This window comes from Lutjanus erythropterus, chromosome 2, assembly GCF_056507025.1.
Source record: "Lutjanus erythropterus isolate fLutEry1 chromosome 2, fLutEry1.hap2, whole genome shotgun sequence".
Classification (NCBI taxonomy): domain Eukaryota; kingdom Metazoa; phylum Chordata; class Actinopteri; order Lutjaniformes; family Lutjanidae; genus Lutjanus; species Lutjanus erythropterus.
The window spans coordinates 10701771-10724874 of record NC_139318.1 but is presented as its reverse complement, the minus strand read 5'-3'; the positions used below and the strand labels follow the sequence as shown (position 1 = coordinate 10724874).

Genomic DNA, 23104 nt, shown 5'->3' with positions numbered 1-23104 from the left:
TTATAATTAGCCGTCTCTGGGTACCTGATTCTCGTCTGGCTGTTTAGGAGGGAGAAGTGCTCTGGTTTCCTCGCTGCGTCCTGTCAACCAGCAGCAGCAATTGGCACATGTGGAAAGCACATGTTGTTACATAGTTAACAGTGGTGATGAACTTGTATTTGGAGCAGCGTGAGCCAGAGCATCACAGTAAAACTGGGATATTTTTTGCACATGTTAGTTTATTGCTTGAGCAGGAAGGGATGGTGCTACTGTATATGAGATTTAGAGCTCAATCCGTAAGGCATGAAACAGCGGGTATGTTTTGTTAATAAGAGAATAAAGTTCTTTAAAAGCAAAAGAAAACAGATTTAACTCATTTTGTGCTTGGATAAAGCTTATAGACATAATTATGGAGAAAGAGTTTGTGAGCTCCATCAGCCTAAAGATAGAAGCGGAGGGGCAGAGGGAGAAGCAGGCTGCCTTTAGGCCAGCACACCCATCCTGTCTCTGCCTTTCCTGTTCCACAGCCACGCTCAGAGCTATGTTCACAGTGATTAGGGATGGCACTTTCCTCCATTTGGCCAGGAGCTCATTACTGCACCTTTTTTTTGTTTTCAGGCAGAATTTCCCCCAAGCTCAGACATTTCAGGAGGCCATCCCTGAAACTACCCTGCGCCGCGCATCGGTGGTCTGCCCCCACATCTGGAAACGATGCAGCGTGTGCTGTATTATTTTAGGCTTCAAACAACTTAGCAGACACTCCTATACAACAAGTGAACGGGGGGAGCTGCGGTTTCCAAGCCGACCGCAACTTTCCTACATGAGAATCTTGGATGATGTCCTCCAGACTAATTATGCTTTTTGTGTTGTTTTCCTTTCAGCAGCTCAGAGGCATCTCTGAAGGTGTCGCGGCTCGTGTTTCACTGTGTCGGAGCCAACAGCTCTGTCACTCTGCGTCCTGGCATTTTGTAAATATTTAAACAAATTGGAATGCTGATTATCAGACAGACAGGCAGACAGACAGCAGGACTCATGAAGGAGAGTTCATAAACTCGCTGTTAAAATAACAGAGCGGCTCCGGTCTTTTCTTTCTTCGAAAAGGTGGAGTTTCCTTTTCTGCAGGGAGGCCTGCCGCAGCTCTGGCCGTGACCCCATACACCACTCCAATATCTTCACTTTATTTATTGTCCTCTCCGGTATTGTTTCATCTCATGCCATGCATTAGGTAATTTTAGAGCAGTTTGGGTGGGCACTGATTTTCTACACTGTAAAAAAAAGTTTCATGAGATTTTTGAGAAACTCTTCAGTTTTAAAATAACCTTAACAAAGACCTATAATCTTTTGTTGAAATTATTTTCTTTTCTTCTTTAGACAAACTTGAATTTTTAAGTTTAATAAATCCCCCCAAAATTTTATTCAAGTTAGCTGTGAACCTTATTTGTCGTTGTTTGGGTACTCGAAAATTAAATGGTTGCAAATTAAAATATTACATTAACCATTATTCACTTTGACTTCAATGAGTTTACACAAGAATTTTTAACATGCTGATTTTAGGGTGTTTCTAAAAGTCAAAGATTCAAGTTTGTTCCAACAAAACAATATTAGTTAAACTTTTTCAAAACTCAATAATCTAGTGAAGTAAAGCAGTTGCCTTGAAATTATGAGTTTTCTCAACTTTTTTTTTTTTTTACAGTGTAAAAAATAGTTTCATTGCCCACCCAGAATGCTCTAAAATTACCTAATGCATGGAATCACATGAAACAATACCAGAGAGGACAATAAATAAAGTGAAGAGGGGTGATATTGGGGTGGTGTGTGGGGGGTCATGGCCGGAGCTGCAGCCGGCCTCCTTGCAGAAAAAGGAAACTCCACTCAAAAATCTATTGAGGTAAGTTGCCTTGAAATATTCTCAACTTTTTTTTTTTTTTTTTTTTTTTTTTTTTACATTTTTACAGTGTAAATCTATTTAGAGTGTTTCTTGTCCCCCTTTTTTCTTTTCTTACACAGACTATGGTGGAGATAGAAAAGCATGTGTGTGCCACTCACATAGCTGGCAGGGGCGAGCGTCCCGGGCTGCTGTCACTGCCGTTGCTGTTTCCATGGTCCATCGCTCCATTCATCTCCTCACGGATGGCGTTGGCCAGGGAGTTGAGGGTGGGACTTCCAGTGGAAGCAGTAGTGTATAGAGGTATGTTGTTTTCTGCCATTGAAGCCTGAAAAGCGAAGCCCGAAGCATTAAATGTGAAACGGAAGAGAGTTGTCAGCACTTTCTCAGTCGCCCATCACTCCTTTCATACCAGTACAACCCCCTCAAAACAAAGACTGCACGACAAGAGACTTTTATTGTCTCTTAAAAGTTCTGAGTGTGGCAGCTAAGGATGAAGTCACATTTTATTTTTACACACAGAAAATAAAGGTGCTAACTAGAACCAAAAATGGTTCTTCAGAATGATGCCATGAAACACAAAGAACTTGATACCAAGAGGTTCTTTAAGGAAGAACCATCAAAAATAAAAATAGCTGTAGGTTCTACTGAAAACCCTTCTCTGGCATAATGGTTTCACCCAGAACCCTATCTGTAGGTTCTATCCAGAACCTTTCCACCTTCTAAAGGTGCTAAGAACCTGTCAAGGGTGTTGTACTGAGAACCCTTTGGTATCCCAAAGGTTTCATCTAGGATATCCCCAGGGGATCTACCGAGAACCCTTTCACATTCCAGTGGTGTCATTAAGAACCCACCCAGGGGGTTCTAATGAGAACCCTTCTATATTCCAATTCCAGTATTCCACCTTGAACCCACCCAGAGGGATATAAAAATAGCTTCTCTTAAAATAGGGGTTACACCTTTCATTCCTCTACAGTCTGAGGGTTCTACCAGGAACCATACTTTATTCAACAGATGAGGAAAAAACTATGGCAGAACACAAGAAAACATATTCCAGATACAACTACATTTAAAAGTACTGTTGGAAACTTGGGTAAACATTTGTTTATTTGAAAGTGAGCATCACCATTTTCCAAAACTTCCAAAAAGGGTTCTTTGCATGAAAAGAGTTCTTAATAGAACACTTCATCTTACAAAGAACACTTTAAGAACCTTGAAGAACTTTCTTCAAAAAGGAATTATTCAGAAGCAAACGGTTCTGGGTAGAACCTCAGACCTTCATGAATAATCCTTTTGAAACCCTCATTTCTAAGCTTGCAAATAAAGATGTTCTTCAACTGGTGATAACTCTTTGTAGAACCAGAGAACCTTCTGAAGAACCATTACTTTTCTGAGAGTACCTGGAAGGCAGCAGAGAGGGTCGGACCATAGCCCAAGCTGGTCTGAATGTTCTTCACTAAGGCTGGACTTCTGCAAACAGAGGAAATCAAATCACAAACCGCAGACTCATGTCTCACACCTAGCATGCATTCCTCAGCTGCAGGATCATATTTCATAAAGAGAAATCAATGCACTTTGTATAAGAACTAAACACATTTACTGGTGTAGTAATGTGGATATTAAGACTATAGTTCTGAGATGTTCAATCACTTGATAATACCACACAACTATCTGCAACACTTTGCATTTCATAGCAGGAAAGAACAGTTTGATGGAGCATGATGGATGGAGAGCCAAACACAAAAAGCATGATGACAACATTGATGGGAGGAGGGAGGGTGCATGCAGGTGGGGCTGGGGGCCTCCAGGCAGAAGAAGTGCTTACTGTACGAGCAGCTCGTCAAAGTTCTCATCAGCGGCGTATTTCCGAGGGCGGCCTCGCTGTATGTGGCGGCCGCGCTTAAACTCCTCATCATCAACAGTCCAAAAGGACCCAAACTCATCCTCTACTCTCACAAAGCACTTATGCAGGGAAAGGTTGGTGCGAATGGCACCCTGGGAAAGCAAACCAGCAAGGAGGGGGGAGCAGGGGGGGAAGACAGCCAGATGCAGATGCAGTGATCGACAGGACAGAGGACGGACACACAGACAGACAGACAGACAGACAGACAGAGGGTGAGGATCATAATGAAAAAAAGCCATTGTGGGTTATGAGGCAGCGTCACCAAAAGGCGTCTGAAAGCATGGAGGGAAGGCACGCCAAAGCAAGCAGGGACTTTGGACGTTATGGCACACAGACAATGAGGTGAAGCAGCAGCAGCCTCTTCCCATCAGTGAACGGCGAGGACAAGACACCGGTCAGGGCTCAAAAAAACGCCAAAAACCTACCCACTGATCTTTTGAGGCCGTCTCTTTTGGAACTCTATTTCGTCGACTGTCCACACAGCCCCTTTTACGTTTTCTACCCGCACAAAACACTTGTGAAGACTAAGATTATGCCGGACTGCATTCTGCAGTTGGTGTAAAAACAAGAAGAGAGAAAGAAAAGGTCGCTATCAGTACAGTAAACATGTCTGCATGGGGAGAAAAAATTCATTTCAATGAAGAAATATTTTGACAGGCACTGGATGAAACCTGAATGAAAACAATAAATAAAGCAGAATGTTATTGGCAGCAAAATGGTCCCGAAGTTTCAAATGACTTTAAACAACACATAAATATTTCTTGGTTTCCATGGCAATAGGGTTAGTGACATTCTTTTTTCCTTATCACTCACAGTGCTGCCTTCTCTGATCAGTCAGTTCACATGTAATGAGTAAGATACAGAAACAAACATTGTACTCATAATATTTGCACTGACTAGAAAACATCTCCCGGTGCAATGTGAGGAGAAAGAGCTATTAAAACTTAAATCCAGGGTCCAATCCAAATCATTTAGGCATAAAGTCGACCTGCATATATCATCCCTTTGTTATTCCAGGAGCTGAGTGCATGTGCATACACTGAGAAAGAGAGAGAGTTGTGGAATCCAGTGTTTATAACACCAATGTGCCCCTATGGAGGGGCTGTCAGTAAGTGTGGGAGCTGATGGAGGACGGGGGGAGAGCAGGGTGGTGATAGTGCGTGCGTGTGTGTGTGTGAGTGTGTTGCCTGTGGTGGAAAGTAAGTACATTCTAAGTAAACTAAGTACATTCACTCAAGTATAATTTTGAGGAACTTTAGTTGAGTATTTACTTTTTATGTTACTTTATACAGTAACACTTTACAATGATTATGGTATGGATTATGGTTATCATTACTAAATGGTAAATTGATAGTAATTTAACTTAAGTAAATAGTTATTTCACTGTTAACAAACAATAGTAAGTATTTGTCAATGATTACCAAATGGGTTATAAACCTTTAAAAAATCATTACATACTACAGAGATGGAGCTGATAGCTGTACCACTTAGTTAATATTTATAACTACTTTGTAAACTGTTGGCTACTATAAAGTTGCAACTGATGATTATAATACCATAGGTGCTTAAATATGTTACATTGCATACATAAATAAACTTATGTAAGTAACATACTTATTTTAACCTGAGTAATCTTGTTCCTTAAACCTATATCAGTAGTTTTGTTGCCCTAACCTGCCCCTTTAAGTGCAAAACTGATGCTAAAGGAATATCTACAGTATCATAGTTGAGCAGCTGTATTTGACGAGTTGGGAGTGAGAACATGTTGTTTATAAACACTATCTGGATGGATTATAAAGTTGCAACTGATGTTTATAAAACTTTACAACTGCTTAATAAACGGTTTATAAAATATATACACATATTTGAATGTTTGTTACAGTAAAATAACTATTAACTAAAGTTTAATTAACTATTAATTTACCATATATTAATGATAGCTACTATAAAGTATAACTGATACTACTTACACATTGATACTTAAGTATTAATAATCTAATGATTTCATGAATAATAATGTATAAGTCAGAGGGACCAAACCAGTACTTTTACTTTAATACTTTAACTACATTTTGCTGCCAAATACTTATGTGCTTACATACAATACTTATGTACTTACATTGCTGTATTAGTACTTTTACTTAAGTAAAAGATCTGAATACATCTTCTATCAGCAACTGTGTGTTGGGTCTCCTCCAGCAACATGTGACTGATCAGTTAAGGCTGAGGAGAAACTTTCAACACCGTCCTCCTGATCCAGATCTCACTGTTTGACTCCAGTCATCTGTTCTTTATAGTTTGTTGTTTTGTTTTTGTTGTGTGTGAGGTTGTGCGTGTGTTTATGTGTGTGTGGGTTTGTGGCCTGCTGGAAAACAGAGTGTTCCCTTCTGAAGTGAGTGTGAGAGGCTCAGCCAGGAGTCACTGGCAGAACACTGCTATGTTAAACTAATGCCACCCACCACCAGAACATCCCCACATATTACAGGGAGATTGTTTTTTCATTTTTCTTCTCTCTCTCTTCTTTCTTTTTTTCTTCTTTTTTAGAAGAATGCACATATTCCTCTACTTGGTTTTTCTGTGTGGTTCATGTGTTTGTTTAAAGGGCGGTTCATTTGGGCAGAAGAAGTGGAGTATTGTTATGTGTTAGGCTAGAGGTTCATTTATAAAGGTATTATTATGCCTGGCTATCATTTAATTCTCGCTAACATCAACACAATGTCTCCTCCTGGTTTAAAGAAATCGTCAGGAACAGCAAAAATTACCTTCCACGTTGCTGCGTTGCGCCTAAAATATGCAAACATTCGTGTGAACCAGTTGTAGATTTCGTTTAGTGTTAGCTGCTTTTCTGGAGATTCGAGGATCGCCTGCATGAGGAACAGTGACAGAAACAAACATTTACAATTTTGCTCCCTTCACAAAGTGATCAATAATTCACAAGAGGCATGCAGGTTTGTGTGTGTTCTTCGAGAAAAACAGCAGAAACAGTCTGTGTGAAGTGTTTATAGAAGTCTTCTGCACTTTTCATTCAAACTGGCAGATTTGAATATATTTTCTTTTGTGGGTGTAAATGAAGGGCAAGCGAAAACATTTCTCAGGCAGATTACAGGGCAGCAATTATGGCCGGCTCAGATTAATTCCTGAGATCCCAGATTACTGCGGCCCAGCAATAATTGACTGGCCATCTTAAAACAGGTTCATCCCTACTGTTGTGTGAAATGAATTTGGTAATAATCACAGCCACTGAAATGCTTAATCAAATGCAATTGTCATATGTGGCTGTTTTTTTTTTGAGTCCCGAAAGCATTCTTGCACTCATTTGAAGATGGTTAATCTGCTTCTCTGTCTAAATTGTATTTGAAATTTAACAGAGAAGGAAAGAAGAAATAAGTGGAACCAATCTAGTTTGTGACCTTCTAAATAGCTGAGTGTGTATCTACTGTATTCCTCGTTTTGACTGAGCAGAGTGGAGGATGTTAAAGGGATAGTTTGGATTACTTCACGTAGGATACTTATTGAAAGTCAGTGTCTTAGCTACAGTAGATGGAGGTTTGCACGCCGCCAGTTTGGAGATGCAGGGAGGAGTACCAGAATGGAAGCTTAGCAATGTGCTGCTGTGGACAACAAAGTGTTTTAGCCACTTTAAAAAAGGTCCACCTAAATAAATCTAAATAAAGTTTTAGTAGGCTATATTTAGAATACTTTCAATACCTTACTTTGCCGTCAGACAGCATTATCCAATAGGAAACCGCTGCTTAAAAAAGCCAAATATCGCTCTCTCCAACGAGACTCTACTGATTTTTTTATGTGGACCTTTCCAGTGGCTTTGTTGCTGACCCCCGTCCTGTTACTAAGCATCGTGGTGGTGCCCTTCTCTGCTTCTCCAAAGTTGGGGGATCAAGACCACCATCTCTACACTTGCTATCAACATCTCTCCACTTCTAATAAGCCAAACTATCCCTTTAAAGTCCCTGTTTTTTCTCAATTCAGCCGGATTAAAGAAACATAAGCAGAGTCCTTACCTGTCTTATTAATGAGGCGTACGTGAATGGCGGTCTAACATCTGCATTCATGTAAAACTCTTTGTTCTGACTGAGATCTGCACACAGGGAACAAACACAAACTGTGTCAACATGGAACAAAATGATCAGGTGTCAACAGTAATGTCCTATCAGTGGCTGATAACACAAATTACAGCATGATTACATGGTTGTGTGTATATACACATACAGTGTGTCAGTCACTGAGGTGAGTGTGTGTGCATTTATCTGTACGTGTGTGTGTACCTGGAGAAATGGGCATGTTGTACTTTTCCGAGTAGCGCCGTCGCATGGGGCCCACGTTGTGGAGGCTGTTAGCTGTGATGACAGAGTGGGTCTGGGACAGCGGCGTGAGGGGTGCCGTGGGCGTGGTGGGGGTCTGGGGCAGGCTCAGAGGAGGAGAGGCCTCCGGGGCCGATTTGGACAACGTGACATTGGACACCAGGTTGAGCTGAGGAGGAGAGGACGACCAAACAAGAGATAGACAGACAGTTAGTCCTCTAATTACCCCTGTGTCGTGGACGCCTCATTGGCTATGCATATCTCTTCTTTAATTGCAGACAGGCCCTGAGATGATCCATGAACGTTTGCTAAATGTTTGGAAAACAACCCTGGAGGCCCTGCGCTCCTCCACCTCCTCTATTCTCCACGCTCTGCTCTCTGTCTCCTCCCTCTCTCCGTCTCTCTCAGGCCCGTTCCCAGCTCTCTGTCTCATCGCCTTTTGTTAAATCTTTTGTCCCACTTGTCCTGTTTGGACAACACGCCCCCACCTCATCCATCCGCGGTGCGGGAACCGGCGAGGGTCGAGTGGAGAAGGGGAAGATGGGCGGCCCGAGCAGCTCTGAAAAATGACAGTGTGATTCTCACCTACCGCTGAGCAGCCCCGCTAATAAGGCAGCCAGAGGAAGAAGCCAATCTGGGCTAATTACGAGCTGAAATTGTATTGTGAGGAGTCTAATTAGGAGCTGCTTATGGAGGTGATCTGATGATTAACTACTGTATCTGACTGACCTCCATCATCAGGGCCATGCACGATGGCCGCAGTAAAGACGGCCTCACTGTATTTCCAGTGTGGACGATATTGGGTTTTTACCACTGAGGACTGTGTGTGTGTCTGTGGATGGGATGGGCGGGCCGAGGAGAAGGAGGGATTTAAGTAATAATGGCTACAAGGTAAACTAATTATGGCGAGTGCTCCAAAGGTATAGCATGGCTTCCAGCAGCTGCGGCGGCTGCGAGCCAAGTGCCAAGCCTCCGTACTGGAGCAGCAGTCAAGTGGAAAATTCTAGCCTGACCCCCTGCTCCAGCTATTAATTGGCAGGAAAACTAATGACACAGATACATATTCCAACAAAATTGTTCTAATTGCTAATTTGCCGAAGGAGGCCAGTTTCCAAATTAAACATGACTTCAGACTGTGAGAAAACGAGAGAAGAGAAAACACAGAGGGAGAAACAGAGAGCCACAAAAAAGACGGGAGACAGTTGGTGGGACACGTCTCATTGGTGACGTCGTGTTCATAACGAAGAATCAGGTGATCGCATCATGGAGGTTAAGGAGTGTTTGATGACAGACAGATGAGAAAATCGTATTGAGATTATTTAATCAGATATTACAATTGTGATATGATTCACAATTAGTGAGAACTATCATTTAAACCAATAAAATTGTGATTTCTTGGGGTCTGTACCAAACAACCATGTTTTTCTTACATCTGGAAAACAACATTTGTAGACCAGGACATATCTGCTGCTCTATAGTACGTCATTATAATGCTGTTTTATCATACATTTTTATCTTTATCAAAAAACTGCAGCTTCTGCAATTTCGATATTACACTTGGCTACATTGTGATTATCATAACATTTTGATTAATTGCAAAGCCTCAGGTGAAAGTGAACAGACATCGGACACAGGAACACAGATCCTGTTCAGCCATCAAATATTACCAGCATTTATTGCACTACTTTGTTGTATGGACGAAGTTCTGATCATAGACTCTTGAGGACTTAGCGGAAGCAATAAAATCAAATTTAGGGCCCGACTGATACTGGATTTTTGGAGCCATACCATACTATACTGATATGTGGGAATAAGAAAAGACTCGGATATTAATATTCTTTATAAGGACAATAAAATGATTTTGAGATCAATATTTTATGTCAACTTTAGGACCCAATGCTGGATTGCTGGTGCTGATACTGATACTGGGGAATAAAAAACATTCTGAAATCAATACATCGGCCAATATTCTTTGTATGGAAAATGAAATTATTTCAAAATTAATATTCTGTGTAAAATTTAGAGCCTGACTAACACTGGATTTTTGAGGCCGATACTGATATTTAGGAGTAAAAAAGATTCTTATGTAGATGTACTGGCCAATTTATTTCATATGGAAAATAAAATTATTTTAAATTCATTATTTTGTGTAAGATTCAGGGCCTGACTGATGCTGGATTTTTGGGGCCAATGCTGATACTGATATTATGGGGGCAAAAAAGATTTTGATATTTCAGTTGATATATCATGAAGATACGTAATGGGGGGGGAAATAAGTTACGATTGAACAATAAACTTTATTGCCCAACATGATATCAGGGCACTGAAAAACTTTCACTCAATTTTTAATAATCGTAAACTAAAAATAAAACACACAAATAGACAAAATGTGTGTATACATTCAGCAAATATACACAGACTGCGTATATCGGACAACATATATGCCGATACTGATGTAGACGGATATAGCTGAGATATGCCAATATCAGGCTGATAATATCAGTATCTGTCAACTCACATTATTGATTTTTTTCTTTTAATAAGTCGCTGTGTAATAAGCCAGATAATATACAGTGGGCAGGTCATTACTGCAAAATAATGACCTGCTCACTGTATTTTATCCATTAAGTATAACATAGATATCAGAAATCCAAGATCCCCACAATTCTGTGCTTACATGGCACTGTCATAAAAATATGTTTTGATTTGATTTATGTATTATTAATTTACACATTTCTTTCAGTAAAAAAAGACCTGATTAAATTACTATACTTCAATCAGCACTCACCAAAATTAGAGACAGACATGTGTCCAAGTCCTCACAATGTCTATTTATGTTGTGGAGGCTGAACTCTGGCTTTTTGGCAGAGTCTGCCCAAATAATTTGGATTACTGCTGGGATGCACGAACGTAGCCTACATCCTCACCAACAGTAGCACAAGACATGTTATTCTAAATCACGAGCAAAATAAATCACACTCTGGTTCGCGTGTTTCTGACACAATGCTATCAATAGAAGGGGGCTGCGGTGTTGACTTCTCTTCCTGTGGATTAGCAGGCTTTGTTTCATGTTTCATCCATATTCCCTGGCAATAAACACAGAGAGGCTTCAACAATAGGCCAGACAGGCTGGTAATAGCCTTGCCTTTGTTTGCCTCACCATTTGGGCTCACTCCAGTGCCTAGACAAAATGAGACTTCAGACTGAAATTAATTAAATGGTAATTGGTGATCTAATTATACTGGCTTTGACTCGGCAAGCTGCTAAAGAAAATAAACAAAAAGTCCCTCCTTAATTATGTATGGCGTAAAAGGTCAGATTTCTGACAAGAATGCTTAGTGACACCGAGTGCAGACACCCACCCACACACTCAGAGGCAAATACAAACACGCACATACACGGCCGTACGCACACAGAAACAGGCACTGCTAATGTGGCACATTTTGTTTTGATCTCCCCCCGCCACCACCCACCCCCGAAGAATAAAATGAGCCCTATTCATTTGACGCCGTGCATGCACAGTATCAGTTTGTTTGTCTTTAATTATAACTAAATGTAAACCAGCAAATTCATCCGAGCTGCGCTGCTGTGACAGTTGGCCACTTATACATGCCTTTATTATATGCAACAGCACAGAACAGCAGAGGAGCACAACTAGCAATTACTGCAAGAACACAATTGTTTCTTCAGAGTGGCAGCCAGTCTGAGAATACTTTCTTTCTGCATCCACTCAAAGGAGTTTTTTTTTTTGTGGGTGCCTCTGATGCTGCAATCTCAGTAAAGCCTCAGCGGGGCCATGGGCCTTGACCTGTGTAAGTCCACCACTCACCCAGCCGAAGCCAGACATATTTATCATAGCATTTCACAGCGGCTCACAGCAGGCAAAGTGGCGCAGGAGAATGGGAGTCTATTTATTTGAATAAAAATCCCAGCTTGCCCCCTTGAGAGTGTTAACGCTGAGCTCTGACACAGCCATTCTCACAGGCCCCGGGGACAGAGGAGAGGTAGTGAACTCAAGATGCTATCTGCCGCCCCGACCACTTTTCATATACAAATGTCCCCGTGTCAGAGCCCTCGTTTTGCACTCTAATCTACACAATCAGTGTGTGTGACACAAGCGCGGCTTTTACAGACAGCCTATTGTCGTCCGACATCTCCAGGCGCTTTATGTTGACGGGCTGCTGCGCTGTGTGGAGCGCACACGCAGCCTCAATAGCCACCTCTCTGACTGTAAATAAATGATCCGAGCTGCACAGTGCGCTGAGAGACGACACCGCTGCATCTATACTGTGCATCTGCGTGCGTGATTTCAGATTCACGCCCTGCAGTAAAATGATCTTTGCACATTTGGCTCTCTGAATGGACTGTCACACAGGCTGAAATATGGTGCTGAGGCCCCTTCTTAAACATGACAAAATAGCGCAGACACTTAAATGCCATATGTTAAGCCCTTGCCCCTATAGGATAGGGATTAAGCAGTAGGCTTTATGGCATGGCATATATTAAGAGTGATAAGCATGATGTCTGGAATGTGTCAGGAAGATAATAAATTGATCTGCTGTTACATTTATTCAGATTCTCAGTTGTTCACCTGCAGCAGAACTTGGTGAATCACCAGTAAGACATGTTATTTTCTCATCCTGTAAGGTTTGAATTTTTAAGTAAAGAACACTGTTCATTCTTCATTCTGTTGTTGGCTTTGATGCCAATTTTATCTAATGTCAAAAAGGCTGTATATGCATAAAAACAGATTTTTTTGTCTAAAATAAATTAAATCTTGACCCAAGATTAGCCTCTTTTTAGATCTAATTGTGCTAATTACTTTTAAAGATGGCTGAGGGTAACAAATTTTTAATCCTAAATGAGGATTCAAATGTCCTCTGGGAAGCATCTGTTATCATAGAAAATCAATATTTAAAAATTCAAAATCAGCAGCCTCTACTAACACTTACAGTATATTTTGGAAAGTCATCAGCTTGCATGCTTCTTCAATATATGTTCTATCTACATATCAATCAATCAACCAATCAATATTATCTTATTTTCAGCCCCTAATTGAAATATCATAATTTTAATATACTGCTTCTAGGGCTGCAAATTTTGTACATCTTAACCAATAGCTGAAATGCTAACAATTGATTAATAAATGAATCATTCATAATTTTTAAGTAAGATTGTGATTTCTCATTTTAAGTTTATTTAACGAATGGCTCCACCAGACAAAACAATGTCACATGAACTACATTTCTAGACTATCAATTAAATATCTACTGATTAATTTTAACTGGGTAAATTCTTAATGGTTATTAATCGATTAATGTTATTAACATATGTAATTGCTTCAACTGTTTATCATGTAATATTGTTTCATTTTAAGTTTTTTTTTATTCTACATGCATTAACTTGAATTTGTTGCTGATAATTTAATATTTTTTTTCTTCTATTTTATGTCATCTGTCTGGAAAGCACTTTGTTTCTTTTCTTTTTAAAGCACTACAAATAAATGTTATATTCGTTCTATTTAAAAAAATATAATGTCTCTTATTCTTACTGTATTTCACTTTTCCTGTGTTATCTCCTTTTTTCTGTCTGCCCAAACAGTCAAGCACTGGTTCATCTGGAGCTGAGGCTGTTACAGAGCGAGCATCCAGTTCATCACCAGACACCAAATTGAATCTCGGATGTCAGCAGATGTGCTCCAAACAATATTTACTGCCTCCCTCCAGAGAACAGCTGTTTTTATTTAGCAGATAAATAAGAAGATGGAGGAAGGGATTAATGAATACATGTGTGCCAATTAAGACAAACAAAAGGCTGGGGGGAGGGACACAGAGAAAGATGTATGACGGGGTCGCTGCTCACCGGCTGTGGGGTGGCTTTGGGCTCCGTGGACTTGACATGAAGGTGCGTCATCATGGCTTGCAGACGCTCTTTGTCTTTCGCTAGCTGTGACGAGGAGAGAGAAGACATTACATTTTTTATGAACAAAAGGAAAAAAACTCCACTTGTATTAATTCCATACATTCCTCTGCAGCGAAGGCCTCTTTTACAATCAGCGTGTTGGAACAAATCGATCTTTTTGCTCTCTAGTGCGGCTAATTATTTGTTTTCAAAATGCTTTTGGAAGCTGTCGACAACTATGCACTTCAGATGGTCTAACTACTGTCTCCAGTTCAAGGTTAAAAGATACTGCTTCTCATTGCCAATAACAAGCCTGGGCCCTTTCTACCTGTCGAAAACTCCACGCTGTCTTAGCTGCCAGCTTGAATCATGGTGATAGGCTGCATGCAGAGGAAGTCTGTGTCTGATAAACCTTCACGCCATCCCTCTGAATAACACACCACCAGAGCGGAAATAACAGGACGCTGGTATGGTGTAATGTTCGAGCAACTCAGCTCTCATTGTTGAAGTTTAACATCCTGTAAACCACAACTGTTTTACACTCATTATCAGTCATTTTTAGGGGTATTATGTGGCTAATATGTGAACCACAAGAGAATCTGGAATACATTACAGAACATGTGATCCTTGCTGTGCTTGCTTTGCAGCTAATTAATAAAAACAAAGTTTAATGGAACGGTTGGTTTTATAATAACAAATAAGTGCATCCCTGCATTAACATAGTGGTCATGTTCACCATCTAATCCACTGTCGTCACGCATATGACACACTGGCCATTATATAGCCCGCCTAATGGGATGACAGCAAGCATGTATTTTTCTTTAAGTGCATTCTTAAAGGGACAGTTCACCCAAAAATCAAAAATACATATTCTTCTCCTTGGTCTGTAGTGCTATTTATCCACATAACTTGTTTTCGTTTGAGTTGCTGAATCTTTCACATCGCAGCCATAGAGATGGCTGCCTTTTCTTGAATATAATGGGACTAGATGACACTCAACTTGTGGTGTCAAAGTGCCAAAAAAATACATGTGAAAAACTCAACAGCAATGTCTCTCTCTAGAAATCACGACTCGGCTACTCAAGATAATCCACAGACCTTGTTGTAAGCAGTTTCACGAAGGAAGTACTTTTCTTTTCAAGTTGGAATCTACTTTCTTTTAACTAGAAAGGAAAGAGTTACCACACCAAACTGCTCACAACAAGGTCTGTGGATTATCTCGAGTATCTTTGCCATGGTTTAAAAAAGAGACATTCTTGCTGAATTTTTCGTGTGTATTTCTTTGGCCATCCACGGGCGGACCTAGAGAAATGGAGAGGGGTGGCAAAATATATATGTGTGTGTGTGTGTGTGTGTGTGTGTGTGTGTGTGTGTGTGTGTGTGTGTGTGTGTGTGTGTGCGTGTGTGTGTGTGTGTGTGTGTGTATGCCAAATCATTGAGGAGAAATATCTAAAGGTGGCATTAAAAACGAACAAACTCTTTTATTTCCAAATCTTCAGACATTTTTAAAATACATGTCTTTTTTATTGAACGTCACTTATTATTAAATAATTAATAAATTATATATATTAGAACATCATCTCTTGCTGCAATCACTTGCACTGGGAGTGTCAATCTTGTAAATTTCTTCTACATCTTGAAATTACTGATACATCTTGAATTACAACTGTCCAAAACTGAGAAGGCAGCTGGAGGGGCAAGGCCACTGCCACCTCATGCCACCCCTCTGGATCTGCCTGTGGTGCTATCCAGTTCCATTACATTTGAGAGAAAACAGACATCTCTATGGCTGAAATCTCCAGAATTTGACAAATCACACCAAAACTGTATAAACTGATAAACAACCCTACATGTAAGAGAAAAAAATTCTGCTTTTGATTTTGGGGTGAACTGTCCCTTTAATGTACACATTCAGAAAAAGACAATAAAAGATATTAAAACCACTTTTATCGAAAGTTTTCCTTAAATCAGTCAACACAGAGTGTCTGGCCACACCACGCTGCCGAGTCATTTCACTGAGTGTTTTATTGTTGGTGCCAAACAGTTAAAAGTCATAAATAACTTTAAAACCCAGTAAAATTCAAAATGTAATTATCTTCTCTACTTAGCCCCAGGCCCTTCATATATCTTTTCCTGGCTGTCATGCATACATAACACATTTTTAATGACTGATTACTTGCAAATGTACAAAAAAATTATTTCATTCTGCTGCCCCCCCCCTCCATAAGTGACCCTGTGGCTGATCTGATCCGACGGACAGGGAGGGGCCGGGCAGACGCTGAGGAAGTGTCAGGAGAAGAAGACACATAAATATTTTGGGCCAAAACAAACGAAGAGACAATACCTGCAGCTCCAGCTGTTGTACGACCTGCATTTGCACCCGACACTGGGCCGTGCTCCTGTCATCCAGGGCGTGCTCATTGTTAAGATGCCTGGAAAACAAAAAACAGAGAACACACAGAGAAAAAGAAAGATGTGTCAGTTTGACTTTCACCTTCTGCAGACTGTTAGATGTGAGAAACAAAAGTCCTGTGATGTCTTTCAGATGGTAATTCAGTAAAGCACAATGCATAGAGGATATGTGCTAAATACTACACAGAAATGTAAAGATTACACACACAAAACCTGCAGAACGGAAAGACATGCTTCTTTTAACGTACAAGAACGACACTCAATATTTCATGGCAGTCATGTCTGCTCCACAGATAAGAGGAATGATTGAAGAATTTCAGGTTTGCTAAATTATGCACAGCTGCCCTAATGCCATTTCTTCTCATTCCTGCCTCCTTTTACCTTTTTGATTTAGCTGCTTTTTGTTTTTTTCTGCTAAATGCGTCACTAAAATTAAGAGAATTCATATAAAAGCTGGACCAAATGCAGAGGACAACAGGGCGAAAGAGATGGGATCTGTCACAAACTTGAATTATGGATATAATTATGCGTGATTATTTTATACAGGGAAGATGTTCTCTTTTCCTGTACGTTTATAACTAATCTAAATAAGTAGCTCGCCGGGTAGCAGACGGGTTTTTTTCTGTGATTTATATAAAATGGTGGAGATAAGGTTCACGAGTGAAGGAAATATGATTGGAGGAATTTTATCAGCCGCCGCATGAATTACTGTTTGAAAATGCTTATGCAGGGGCATTTCATTAATCATTTAATCATAATCCGAGCAGGATGTTTGAACTGATTTCACAAATACCCTTTCATTTCACTACTTCATTATGCTCGCTAATGGATCCAATATATTATATATATCATAAATTATATCACATCTTCGGTGACCATGTAGGTCACTGTCACCAGGCATGTCTGTGTGTGCACACAGTGGCGCCGGCAGATGGGAGAGAGGTGTGTGACGCTCCTGCCTTTTCAAATGCACTTTTTCTGTCATTTACTGCAAATCAAAAATAGCCAGAGTCAACGTGTGAAGGCAGCGCCGGCGTCATGATGGCCCAATAAATTTGACGGCGTTGCTTTATGTACAGACAACACATTTGTGCATTAAACACCACAGAAAACAGACACACATGAAGTGAACAGGAGGAGAATTGATAGTCCTCTGCTTGAAATGTGAAGGTTTCTGCTCAGCTGTGGTGTTTTCAACCTTGAGGTGAATGATTTAAATCTTTATGGGAAACTCCCCCCTCCTCCTTCAGCTCCTCCTTTTGTGTTTTGATAATACATTTTTCAAAATGACCGTGATATACATTCAGCACTTCAAGTTAATTATTGTGGCGAAAAAGAAATTAAAAAGGCATATTTAAAGCAAGCGTGGGCAATAAGCCCCCTTCGCTGGAATCAATTCAGACTTCTTCTGGGCTTTTCCATTTGTTTGAGTCAAATAAATGCCCATTTAATTAAGTAGGTCGGGAAATGAAACTGGTAAACATTTCAGGACATCTTACTAAATTTCAAAGAAGAAAATAATAGGTAAAGACGTTTCAGCTTCAATTTAACCGGCACGGGCTGAATTTTCAATGAAGGGTGGCCTACGTGAGCAGCTTTGGAATTTCTCTGTTCATAGGAGACATGTGCCCTGCTTCTTTTCATCCTTTGTTACATTCCACTTTATTTCTTCTAATGACATGGAGAGTCACAGTGCATAATTAATAGGAAATGAAATATTCAAATGGCCCTAATGCAGCCTTGAGAGGAGTGTCTGGACACGGGAGCAGGGGATACGGGGGAATTGACATCGGGAGAGACTATGAACGTTGGCATGTGTCACTTTCTGGACTTCAAATGAAGCCACTTTTAAAAGCTCTCTGGCAGGATGACAGTCCCCTAATGTAAATTGCCACAATAAAACAAGTTAAATAGACATTCCTGTTACAGTGGGCTTTTTACATATCAGTTAGTTTGCCGACTGTGTTTTTTTTCTTCTTTACAATTTCTAATTATATAGACTGGACCCAGAGCTTAAGGCTGCCTCTGAGGGAAGCTTTATCATCGTCACCGTTTGGGTGGAATTTAAATTAAATCACACATCTTTACAGCAGTATTTACATTTAAAATGCATTAAAGATTTCTGATGCATATTTCTAATTATTTCCATAGTATTAAGTATTAAAATAGAATATTAAAATCATTCATTTTATGTAAGAATTCCTGTTTTTCATTTTAAATTAATTTATGTTAGGCTTATTTGTATTTTTCCATGAGGTTTGCTGTACAATGTACAAAACTATGATGATCAGCGTTTCCCAAAGCCCAAGATGACGTGCTCAAATGTAGAGCTGCAACGATTATCAGTTATTAGTCAATTATTAAATTATTCAAGAACGATTTTGATGATTGATTAATTGTTTTGAATCAGGGTCTTTTTTTCACCTTCTTAATGGTGAATATTTTCTGGTTTCTTTACTCCTTTATGGCACTGAACTGAAACAACACATTTGAGGGCATCAAATTGGGCTTTTTAGAAACATTGATCAACATTTTTCACTATTTTCTGACAATTTATAGACTAAACAACAAATCCTTAAATTAAAATAACCAACAATGAAAATTATTGTTAGTTGAGCTCTTGTACAGAGAATTAAAATAATTCACTTTATGTAAGGAAAACTTTTTAATTTTACATTATTGTATGTCAGGCTTGCTTGTATTTTTTCATGAGGTTTGCTGCACAATGTAGAAAACTAGGGCTGCAACTAATGATTATTTTCATAATCAATAAATCTGGTGATTAATCAACTTTTGTTTGGTCCATAAAATGTTAGAAAATAGTGAAGAATGCCCAAGACGACACCCTCAAACGCTTGTTAACGCTATTTGTCCACAACCCAAAGATATTCAGTTTACTGTTATACAGGAGTAAATAAACAAGAAAATATCCACACTTTGAGAAACTGAAAATAGATTTTATTTTCTTAGAAAAATTATTCAAACTGATTAATCGATTATGAAAACAGTTGGCAATTAATTTCATAGTGGATTAATGGTTGCACCTCCATACAAAACAATTACAACCTGTGTTGAGGTGTGAGAGAGGAGTGTTTTGAGTGGTTCCAGCAGACAGACAGTGCAGCACTAGAGGGCACTGCAGTGTTTCACTGGCTCTGACCTCTGACTGGACACTGAAGAGACGGGGTCTTGACCCCCATAAAAACACCAGGCTCTGCTATGCAGCCCTGCCCCACCCTCCCTGAGAGCTGAACCCGAAAAACAGGAACAGGGATTTGGTGCTTTGTATTTATCAAGATAGTGCGTGTAGGTATGTAATGTTTTCTTTAAAAGATAGAATAAATACACACACAGTTTAAAACAACATTTCAGTCCTGTGTTAGTTGTTACTGTTGGCATGCGGAGCCGAAATCTGGTTGACGTTAGAGTCCTCCTCACCTTTCTTTCTCTCTGGTACACAGTACACTGTGTTCTGCTGACACACACACACACACCTCTCTTCACTCACATTTCCAACATTTCTCCCAACCTTTGGAGACTTTTTGTCATAATGGCTGATGTATTCTTTATTTTTATTTGTGATTGTTTTCAGAGGCCCGCGGTATCGGTTGCTGGGATTCATGTGGAAGTGCTTAAGGGTTTGAGAGTTAACACCTTGGTGAGCTGCTCGCACTCTCGCCTGCTGTTAAACAAAGGCAGCTTTGTGGAGACTCTCCCCAAATGTTTTCTTAACATGTTCCAAGCAGTTTGAGCAGGCAACTAAAGTAAACAAGATGTTGCCATGATAAAAACACTTGTAAAAACACAGCAGAGTGCACTTAGAGACTTTTGAAGGCAGAGCTCTACTGGGCACACTGAATTTAATTCCCCTTCTCTTCTATAAACAAAAGGGTGAGGCAATGTCAGAATACAATAAATAGTGATGGATTTAAGGGGGCACTCCCAAAACTGAAGTATGTGTCAAAGTGTGTGTGGTTTAATAACTATGTGTCACAGAGTGTTTGTTAAATTAAAATAAACATGCATAACTATTTTTTCATCTTGCACAGTAACTATAGTGTACTGAGCTTTTTTTGTTTTGTTTTTTTAAGTAACCTTAAGTTGATTTTAGGGCTATTATTATTTTCATTTTATTGATTGTTTTGATTATTTTCTCAGTTAATCGATTAGTTGCTTAGTCTATAAAATGCCAGAAAATGGTGAAAAATGCCAATCAGGTGTTCCCAAAGCCCAAGATGATGTACTCAAATTCCTTGTTTTGTCTACAACCCAAAGATTTTCAGTTAACTGTGATAAAAAAAAGTAAAGAAACCAGAAAATATTCACATCTTTTTTTCCTTAAAAAAATCACTCAGACTCTAATAATCTATTATCAATTAATTGTTGCAGCTCTTGTGTATTTAAAGGTAGATACAACAGTTTTTGTTTGTAAAATGTACCAGAAAGATAGTTGATTGTTGAGACTCAGTCCCAGGATGTCAAATATCCACGCTTTGAGTTGGTAAAGCGAGAAAATAAGGAAATACTTATTTAATAAATTGTTTTTAAGGAAAATGTTGCATTCAATGCCTTTCAGTAGATGACTGAAAAAACGAAAACAGGATTCAAAATGTTGACAATGGCAGTCAAAACTTCCAGCTGCCTGTGAGGCGTCCCTCTGCAGCACCTTTTTCTCCTGCGTCTACAAGGAAACCGTGTGTTCGCTGAGTGCTTGTTTTAGGATAATGGAATTGTGTCATATCTTGTTTAAAGTGCGACTAATCCGGGGTGACAGTGAGCCATTGATCTGCTGCCACAATGCAGATGTTTTCATCCTCTCCGTAACCATGGCGCTGTTATGTGTTGGATTACCTCGAGCAGCGCTGCATACAGGGCTGATTAGTAAACCAGGGGGCCTGACTCAGACGGAGAAACACGGCGCGAAACAAAGGCCTGTGTCAGGCTGGGCAGGGTCAAAACTGTTATACAGTTCACACTGGAAAAGATGCTCCGCAGCAGGTGATAGTGACTCAGCTGGAGCTCTTTAAAGTACAGTGTGCATGGTTCATTTTAAAGGGATAGTTCCGATTTTATGAAGTGGGGTTGTATGAGGTACTTATCAATAGTGCATGTACAGTAAATGGAGGTCGGCACGCCCCCAAGTTTGGAGAAGCAGAGAGGAGTACCAGCATGGAAGAGAAGCAGTATATTGCTGTGGACAGGATCAACAGAAAAATGTATTTTAGCCTCATATAAACAGGAAATTCCATAAAAGTCAAAATCAATTAAAGTGTATGCTATATTTAGAATATTTTCACTGCTTTACCTTGACTTCAGACAGCCTTTTCTAATGGGAAACTGCCGTTACATAAGCCAATTACTGCACTCTCCAAAGCAACCAAACTCCATAAAGAAAAACAGCAATTTTACCTCACAGAACACAGGAATTGTTGGTCTATCGCTGCCTCAGTTGATTAGCTTGTTTATGTTATTATATGACTTTGATGAATCAAAATTAAACTTTTACAACACCAAAGTCACACAATAACACAAACTGACTAACAGGTCAAAGCAACAGTAGACTAGCAACTCCCATGTTGTGTGAGGTAAAATTACTAATTTTCCTTAAGGAGTTTGGTTGGTTTGGAAAGAGTGACATTTGGCCCATATAACAGCAATGTCCTGTCAGAAAAAACGTTCTAACAGCAACATAGAGCAGTGAAAATATTCTAAACATAGCATACACTTAAACTGATATTGATTTTTTGGGAAGAACATTTTTCAATTGGCCAGTATTGATAGGTATCTCATACAACCCCAATTCAAATAATCTGAACTATACCTTTAACATAGTGCTCAGGTGTGCCCATCAATAAAATAAACAACACTGTAAACCAGAAAACAAGTCAAAGAAGTAAAGCCTGGGAGAGGAGAAGAAAAGACAAATAAACCGCTGAGGAAAAAGGCAAGACACACACACCAATCCCCCTGTCCAGTGACAAGGGCAAACATGCAGAGCGCCCTAAGTGTGGGCTGCCACAGATAAACATCCTACCGTTGTTTGTTTGGGAAAAACGGCCCCCGTCACCATGGGAACTGCACTTATCACAGGAATTAGAGGCCCATGCCGTTCTCAGAAGGAGACCCCGCCACAGTACCCTTGTCAAGAGAGTGCCAACCCCAGGCAGGCACCCACACTCAGGAATAACAACCAGCTGCACCTGTAGTGCCTCTGAGTCGCCGGGGGTCACCAAACGTGTAATCGAGCCAACGCGAGGACAAACAAACTGTGATAGAAACATACCTCCGACTATGACTTTTACTTACTTGAGGAATGACTGGAAATCATCGAACACCGCCTCACATCCAGGCCACTTGCAAACGCCGTGACCGTAGAGAGGGTGACTGTGGTGGGAAGGCTCTTCTAGCGTGGATCTGAATGAGAAATTCACAGAAAAAGAGAGGGCCATTAATAAAATCTGTACTCAAGGAGAAGTGCTGTTACATTACTGGAATATTACTCAACTACAATCACACAATATTTAAGTTATGCTGCTAGGAGTCTCTCACATGAAAACAACAACAAAATATGTAGTCTGATGACATCTGAAGTAGTGTAGGATCATGGGAGTTGTTGTCTTCACTGTATAACAACCACCATTGCAGATGAAAATCTATCTAACATGAGGTAATGTACTTAAGTTTTGTTCATGTTATTTTTAATCA

General features: G+C 39.9%; 1 protein-coding gene across 10 annotated transcripts in view; it reads right to left on the bottom strand.

Moving 5' to 3' along the window:
• Nucleotides 1-23104, bottom strand: part of foxp1b (forkhead box P1b) — a 237443-nt gene that overhangs the window by 7311 nt on the left and 207028 nt on the right. For 7 of the 10 annotated variants that reach the window (XM_084727703.1, XM_084727728.1, XM_084727700.1 and 4 more), the window contains 9 exons: nt 22706-22813; nt 16332-16419; nt 13949-14032; nt 8051-8255; nt 7787-7863; nt 6530-6631; nt 3690-3859; nt 3265-3334; nt 2026-2192 (listed from right to left, as the gene is read on the bottom strand). In XM_084727703.1, the coding sequence (XP_084583829.1) occupies nt 2026-2192; nt 3265-3334; nt 3690-3859; nt 6530-6631; nt 7787-7863; nt 8051-8255; nt 13949-14032; nt 16332-16419; nt 22706-22813 (1071 nt within the window). Of the gene's footprint in view, nt 1-2025; nt 2193-3264; nt 3335-3689; nt 3860-4192; nt 4315-6529; nt 6632-7786; nt 7864-8050; nt 8256-13948; nt 14033-16331; nt 16420-22705; nt 22814-23104 lie in introns of all 10 variants that reach the window. The other 3 variants (XM_084727746.1, XM_084727754.1, XM_084727770.1) reach the window with 1 other exon arrangement.